This window comes from Pezoporus flaviventris, unplaced genomic scaffold (genome assembly GCF_033815535.1).
Source record: "Pezoporus flaviventris isolate CSIRO_AGI_PZ_B2104156 unplaced genomic scaffold, CSIRO_AGI_Pfla_v1 ptg000001l, whole genome shotgun sequence".
In the NCBI taxonomy this organism is placed as follows: Eukaryota; Metazoa; Chordata; class Aves; order Psittaciformes; family Psittacidae; genus Pezoporus; species Pezoporus flaviventris.
In genome coordinates, this window is record NW_026892549.1 from 41,085,301 (window position 1) to 41,093,635 (window position 8,335).

The 8,335-nt window shown below is 42.8% G+C and overlaps 1 protein-coding gene across 1 annotated transcript; it reads right to left on the reverse strand.

Moving 5' to 3' along the window:
• Positions 1–3,681: 3,681 nt before the first annotated feature.
• Positions 3,682–7,193, reverse strand: ATP5MC3 (ATP synthase membrane subunit c locus 3). The gene is made up of 5 exons (XM_061454024.1): positions 7,066–7,193; positions 6,903–6,980; positions 5,855–5,932; positions 5,293–5,486; positions 3,682–3,926 (listed from the first exon to the last, which is right to left on the reverse strand). Exons 2-5 carry the CDS (start codon positions 6,939–6,941, stop codon positions 3,812–3,814), a joined length of 426 nt encoding a protein of 141 aa, XP_061310008.1. The 5' UTR covers positions 6,942–6,980; positions 7,066–7,193; the 3' UTR covers positions 3,682–3,811.
• Positions 7,194–8,335: the final 1,142 nt, after the last annotated feature.

The window sequence follows — 8,335 nt, forward strand, 5'->3', positions numbered from 1 at the left end:
GTCTTACTCCAAGACCGATCTGAGAGTGTGAAAATATGAGTAACAACAACAAAAATACAAAATTTTAAAATAGTAGCATTAGTTCCAGGAAATTACGTTTTGTCTAGGTTTCCCTGAACTTACAAAAGACAATATGGTATGTTTCATTTCTTGCAAATTATTTTTGTGCAACAATTTTGCAAAGTTAAGATAAGGTGGGATAAAAACCAGTGCGTAAAAGTACATGTTTCCTTAAAGGTGGAATTACTCTTTACTGTGAGCATGTTGCAAAGGGTTTAAATATGAGTGCAGAAAAACAGGAATAAAGATCATATTTCTTCACAAAGCAACTTAAAGCTGTATGTAAACAAGTATTTTGCAGTGGTTTAGCTCTACCATCACATGGCAACATAGGCCCTGAACAAAAACCTGAACCACAGGTTGCCTTTCTTCCTTCTAAAATTGGTGCAAAAAAAAAACCACCCATAAATGGAGTGAAAGCGGGGGGGGGGGGGGGGGGGGGGGGAAGCAAGCAAAAAGAAAAAAAAAAGCAGCAGGATGAATCACTTTTTTACCTGCAGCAATAACTTAAGAGTGTAATTTGTAACACAAACATTTCCTTCATTATACGTTAGGATAATGCTATTGTGCTCATCGCTTTCAGAGGTGGCATGCTGTCTGATCTATTGGGACAGCAGCCAGCAGACACAATGCAAATCTTTGCTTCAGCTTCAACAATGAAACATGAAGAGTCTTTGGATCTGGAGAACCTACAGTGCAGATTTCCATGAACTGACAGTCTTTAAGGTCAGTACAGTCCATGGCAAAAGAAACTGAAAAAGGTTTCAGGGAAGTGAAACCTATAGCCTCACCTCATGGAACTTTCAATCTGTTTTCTCTAACCTATGAAAAAAGACTTCTTGATATAAACTTTTAAGGAGAAGTTAAGTTTGGGTTCAGACTTAAACAGGGAAGATTTAGGTTGGATATAAGAAAATATTTTATTGTGAGAGTGGTGAGCCACTGGCACAGGTTACCCAGAGAAGCTGTGGCTGCCCCATCCCTGCCAGTGTGCAAGGTCATGTTGGACAGGACTTTAACCAACCTGGTCTAGTGGAAAGTGCCCCTGCCCATATCAGGGGTATTGGAACTAGATAACCTTAATGTCCTTTCCAACCCAAACCATTCTATGATTCTGTAAGAGTCCTGCTGCTGCCTCATCACTCAATGCAAAGAGGTTGGGAGAATTTTGGTTTGGGGTGAGGGTTTATCGTGGCTTTTGTTTTTTATTTTGGTAAAAAAACATTTGATCTTTTACACATTTGTCTCTTTTATGAACATTTTATGAAAACTGAAGAGTATCTTCTGTCTTTGTAAGACCACTCAAACTGACCAAATGCTTAAGTAACCACTGAAACTACACTGTTTTACAAGAACAAGATAAATACAGAAATGGAAAAAGGCAGCAATGTGCCCTGTGATCATTCAGATGTGAAAATCCACCCATTGCTTGTCTCTAAGCCCCTTATTGTCTATAACGAAGATAATCCTCTGTGTGAAGGTTTGTTGCCATGTTTTGAAGAGTCCTTGATTCGTCTCTATCTGTAACACTGAGATCTGATTCTTTTGAGATTGACATAACCAAACAGCAAGTTTGCTTGGGTTTTGCCCATGCTCACCAGTCTAAGAGTGAGTTAGAACATAACAAGCTTGGGGAGACGCTACTACTAAGACAGGCTTCACATCCGTATACAGGATCACCTGAGATGTCCGCTGCCTTTCACACGGCTGATCATAGAGAAAGGGGTACATGCTGACAGGGTGAACTGCATGGGAAAAGATGGGATGTAAATCCAGAAGTTATTCAAAACTTGGTGACTCCTGTGGCTTTCTTATTGAGGTTACAGAGCAATAGCTTAGCCAGATCTTCCTACACCAAACACAATCACAACTCAGCAGAACCATTTTATATGGTTCAAATAATTTGGTAAGTACAATTAACAGACTTGGAGCTAGACTTGACCAAGACAAGTCTGAAGATACTTGTTTGATCAAAGCTGGAATTAAGCTACCTCATTAGACTACCTCCACAATATTAGCAAATATGGATTGCCACCTCAAATGCCTGCAGAGATCCCTACAGTACTGAAAGGACAGAGCAAAGTTTACCTACCAGAAGCACAGAAGTACACAGATGAGCTTTAGTCTAGAATTCTAATGATCATTATCTACCTTTCATCCAAGGCAAATGCACTGTATGTCAGCTCTGTAACAAAACAACTTATGAGAATGAACAGTAGGCTGGTAAACACTGTGAGCATAAACCACATGGAAGATAACTGCAGTATGATTTACCTCCTAACCCTCCCTCAACCCTGCAGAAAAACCCACTTCCAGACCTAGTCATATAAGGCACTACTGTGCTATAGCTGAATATTTAAAGATGCTGCACATTCTACACTCCTAAACCTCACATATATAAATGGATGCTCTGTCTACACAGCAACTTTTAATCCTTTTGAGATGACTATGTTCTCCTAAGAACGTATGGGGAGATGAACTTCTCATGCTAGGTTCAAGTTAGGCTACATGAATCATAGACTCATTCAGGACCACCAAGTCTCCCACTAAACTATGTCTATGAACACGTGGTATTTGAATTTGGATGAAAATAAAAATCTTACCTGCACCTTGCAATGGTCTGAGAGCCACTAGTCATTTCTCCATTTCCTCAGGGATAGGCAGCTTACATTAAAAACTTTCCTAGATCTAATTCAGTAATCACTCATTTAACAGCAAGTTGACAAAGCTTATAATAAGCTTACCCATGTTGTTCCAAAGTACAGCTTACACTTGTTGAATGATCAGATCTATTACTTAATATTCTGAATAAAGCTTGAGATGCTATCACCTCCCCTACCAGATTAGCATATAGTAGCACACAGCATGTTGCTGTAAGCATAGACAACACCGTAAATGCATTTAGATTGTTAAGACAGATACAGTGAGAAGCAAAGCTAGATAACTGCAGGTATTTTCTTAATAGAAATGCTTTGATCCTACTGCTACTAAAAGAACTTGAGAATGCAAGGCTGACTTAACAAAATTAGGAAGCTGGAAGTTCTCCCTTTTAATTACCTGATGCCAAGAATGCAGAAACTAAGTAAGAGTGTAGTATCAATGTGCCACAATTCCAGACCACCTAAAAATGTGGATCACCTGAAGAAGCTGTTAGTTTAGTTCAACTGGAACACTGGTCAGACCCAAGTGGAAATATTTTACCATGGTGATCAAAATTTATCATGTAACTGAAAACTTACGCAGTGAACTCTCCCATCACTGTGGATTTGTGTTTAGCTCCTTCTAGCAAAAGGCGCCAGAACACGTTACATGCCAACCAGCCTGAGAGAAAAACTGTGCAGAAACGGATCTGGGTAAGTTTGAAATGCAAGTGAAGGAACAAGGCCAGCAGTACAGCCTTTCAAATGTAATCTGTGTAACCTTTGATTTTCAAGGATATGCCACATTAACTTTAACAGACAAGTAACATGCCCATATACATTAATAAATGTTTGACTTGAAGTCATTATTTGAAGGGTTCTATGTGATATGTCATTATAAGGAGAAATCCGTGGTGACTGAATGACAAGATGCTGTCTTCCAGATACCCTAGCGAGAAAGATAATAAATGCAGGCAACAGGTTGACAGTTAAAGTTGTTATCTTTAATGAAATGACTTCGGAAATAGCATCAATTTCCATGATACCAACATTTTGGGAGTCCCATAAAATGCAGTTACATTCCAATGCCAGTATTACAGGCAGATCTCCTTTCACATGGCAAATAAGATCAAGAAAGCAACCATCAGACAGAAGAGACCCATAGCTTCAGACAGGGCGAATCCCAGGATAGCATATGAGAACAGCTGCTGCTTCAGAGAAGGATTTCTAAAAGAAAGCGAAGGTGTAAGTCCTTTTTATCTTTACAATTAAGATGTTTTTCACACAGTTTAATGCATCTGAGATTCAGAACCTCATACTTCCTTGCCACATATTCCGTAACAGGAAAATCCCATAAATCTAAGCAGAAGTAATTTTTAGCAAGGATCTTACTGAAGACAAATGAGTTGGCAACTAAGACTAGATTCAGGTTATGCAGACTTTTTATGGCTGTTCCAAATAAGCACAGTTTTTGTTGACTACATTCCTATATGCTTTTGAATTTGACTTCTCCACATCCTCCCACGCAGGAACTGTCAGCATTATGTTTTGTAAATTTCACATCTGTGACACAAAAACTATATTCCAAGGAAGTTTGTGTGTAGCATTTTAAGTAAGTCTAACACAAATACAGGAACTGAAACCACCTAGACCAAAAAAAAAAAAAAAACAAACTACACAGCAGTTTGTTTCAAAAATGCAATGAATCATCTCTCCAAGTGTGTGGAAGAGTAGAAAAAACCTTCAATATGAAGTAATATTCTACAACCTCTTATTGACATGTTCATGCCAAATTAAGGAGACATTAGTTTTGTACTGAAAATACTTGTATTTCTTCAAGTGGAAGGTGAACTTCCTCGTCTTCAGTAGAGCTTAAAAATCTTTATTAAGAAATAAGACATTGTCTTACCTGGCTGAAAGAGCAAAGAACATGAAACAGTCTGTTAAAAGCTTTTTTTATGTCAGTATCAAGTCAGCTCTTCCATGATACCACGTGAACTATTTCTACTACACAAACACTGTAAACTTATCTGGAAGAAGCTCATCCCTACTATAAAATTCCCACCCCCTTCAGATTTCATTCTATAAAATAGTTACACAGCCTGAGATACAAAGCTGATTGTGTCAGAAAAATGAATTAAGCACCAATTTCTAAGCAACAATCCTGACTACAAAGTCTAAAGCATACAAACTCACATTGCTTATTACCAGTTTTCATGCAGTCTCTCTTTAGGACCGCTCCCCTCACATGGGGAAAAAAAAAATCTCCAAGCTAGATTTTTAGTTCAGTTTTGGAACTGAATGCTGAAACACGACTTTGGTGATCAGAACATCAACAAAGTCTAATAATCTCACTTTTTTCATGTCTCTTCTCTAGGTAGGAGTTTACAAAATTCTGAATTTAACAATGGAGGCATCCCAATGAATGCAGTTTCATATTATTCTATTTAGCCATGTTTATCACTAACAGTAATTATTAACAGAACTTATTTTAGTGCCATCATCCTTATTACCACTTGGCTTATCTGGGGAGTGCTGTCTCAACATATACCTGCATGCAATTAGAGAGCTTTGTAAGACAGAGATTGATTACCTGGCATAACCAATGATTAGACTACCGAAGACTGTTCCAATACCAGCACCAGAACCAGCCACACCTACTGTGGCAGCACCAGCACCAATAAATTTGGCAGCAGTGTCAATGTCCCTGCTGATAGCACTAGTCTGGAATTCTCTAAGTGCTAGTCGGGAGACAGTATTTTGGGCCCCATTAAGTGTTGAGTTGCCCTAAGAAAACAAAACATGAAAAAGATTATATTCAGACAGAGATCATCACCTATGACCACTTGAATAGTGTTATTTTGCAGTTTCAAAAGTTGTATTAGATCCAATGTCTAGCTGCTCTTCCAAGTGATGAGACTATACTAAGAGTTAAAAAAACTTCAGTGTTACCTGTTCCACACGAAAGCAATCAAATTTAAATATAAAAGACTTTTCAGGGGAAACAGCAGGACAGCAACAGGTATTATGAGGTGTTTGACTTAAAGCAAGTTTCATACTATAGGTATTTGAGTTAGTACAAGTGAACTCTAGGTTGAGGACATTTAGGCTCACCAGGTAATTTAGGAAGATACAGAATTTTGTTTATAAGGTACCTCTCCATTCTTGACCTCTGGCCTAGACAACACAGATGCCGAAATTGGTCTGTACAAGATTCTTGATCCAGCACGGATCTGCAAGAGGAGGAAAAAAGCTATTAAAACCCCCACATTTGATCACAGCTGTTCCAATACAATAGCCTGTAAGATTCTAAGGCTATTAGCTACTAAGCCATTTGTCTTACTCGAAAAACAGCAATCTTTGCATATCTGGATATACAATAAAAGCCACAGAAGCGAACACAACCATGAAACCTGATAGTACTGTTCTCAGGAGACATTATTGTGAATAGTTATGTCATTCAATGAACCTGTACATGATTTATACTGAGAGAAAATACAGCACAACAGCAACAAAAAAGTAGGCAAACCAGCAGGCAGCAATACACATTTTGAAATAAAAACCCAAAAGCCATCAAAATTAATTCTAAAATTATTAAATGCACAGACATAACATAGGCTTTTAAATCGTCAGGCATAAATGAATGAACCGTCTTTTCACAAGCGGCTTGCATATGTCCTTGGGCTTCCAGCAGACTAAGGTCATATCGGCTCGTGCAGAGAGCTCTTCCTACAGGGTAAACCCGCGCCTGCACCCTGCAAAACGAGACGTTCTGCAGGCTAGCGAGGGCGTTTTCAAGCAGGACAGCCCCTTGTCTTTGCAAGGGCAAAAAAATCCCGGCCTTGCATAGGACAAGCAACAGGCTAGAGTTTGACCTACAGCAAGGTGCAGAGCGCACCAGGCCCAAGAGCTTTTCGATGAGCTGCCCTCCCCCTTCATCGCCCGTGCGGGAAGGCCCCTCACCTTGGCAAAGGACTCTGCCCCACACGAAGGAAGCGGGAAGGAGAACCCGGGCCCACAGCAGCCCCCTTCACCCTTTCGCACTCGGCCGGGCAGCCCCACGTACTAACTCGTCTCAGGGGCCTACCGAGGGCCTCACGGACCCGATCGACTACCGGGCGCCCTGCGATCATCGCCGCCGCCCGGGACACGGCATTCGAAGCGGCCCCGGCGCCCCCCGTGGGCCTGGGCGCCCCCACTCACCAGGGAGGGCGAGGCGGCGAGCTTGGCGCAAGCGAACATCTTAGGGGGCGGCGTCCCGGGGCCCACAGTCCGGTGTCTCTGCAGAGAAAGGGGAGAGGGTGAGGAAGCCGCGGCGACAGAGAGAGGAGGCGATGATCGCGGATAGCGCAGCGGTACTTCTCACCCGCTCCGGCTGCCGCACCTCAGACCCGACAGACTGGGACTTCTACGCGCAGGCGCGGGGGACCGGCGGGAAGCGCCCGGATGCAGCGCAGCGGAAGGAGGCGGACCGCCCCGCCAAGGTCACTTTGTATCCGCTCCATTGGCGGCCGGGGGCGCATAGCCCTCGCTCTGGCGCAGCCGCAGTCGCGCTGTGCCCGCCTCGCCTCGCCGCGGCGGGGCGGTGACGTGTCTGGTGCGGCTTTCAATGGCAGGCGGGGACGTTAGGCCGGGCCCAGCGCCCGCGCTTGGGGTGGCGCGGGCTGGAGGCCTGGGGCCGCGGCAGGGCAGCAGCACGGCCAGGGAGCTTCTCCTCCCTGGTGCGGAGGAAGCGCGTTAACGGGGAGAGATTTAAAGCGCTGCGGTGTGCTCCACTGAGGGGAAGGAGGTGCCAGGGCACTGCGGAGCCAGGCAGAGCAACCCCGCCCCGGCGTGGCAGCGCCTGTCGGGGTGCGGGACGGGACGCTCACGGGCTGCAGAAGCGAATCCGTAACGCCTCAGGTCCCAGCGTGGCAATGGTCACAGGCAGAAAAATAGTCCGAGTCTGGGAACACCTGGAGTGTTCAAAACATCCCCGCTATTAAGTCGGTTTTGTACGATGAGCAGGTTCACATGCAAGTAATGAAGAAATCCTTTTTAGTCAAGCTTAATCACAGGGTTATCATTGCTGAGCTGAGATTAGCACTCTAATCACTCACATGTTCTTTAGTATTTTTCACTTGACATTGGGGATCATTGTTTAATGGTCATTTACCACTGTTAGTAGTATTAGTGCCAACTAGGAAAAAAATGTATAAAAATCCATGTTTTGGGTAAAATACTGGGAAACATATATTTAAGTTGTTACAAACCTTGTATTTGATACAAGCTGTGCCATAAAAATAAGCTCTGAAATAGTCTGTGTGCTACATACTGTTTCCAAAGGGACAAGTAAAAGGATATGTGCATTATATTTAGGGATAGGAATGTAGCACGGTCTCTTAGGAATCTGCTCCTGGCCTCTTCCAAACTTATGTGGAGTACTGATGTTGCTGTTGCTGATTGAACCACAGGTGCCACACAGCTGAGACATACTCCATAACAGCAACTTGAACACCCACCAACAAACACGATCTATCAGCACTTCCAGCAGCTGCATACTAATGTTAACGATAATGTTGCTTTTAAAACCCACAGAGCTGTGCCTTCTGATACTTTGGTACAGCAGAGCTGTGCTCAGTTGAAGGTCCAAAGGT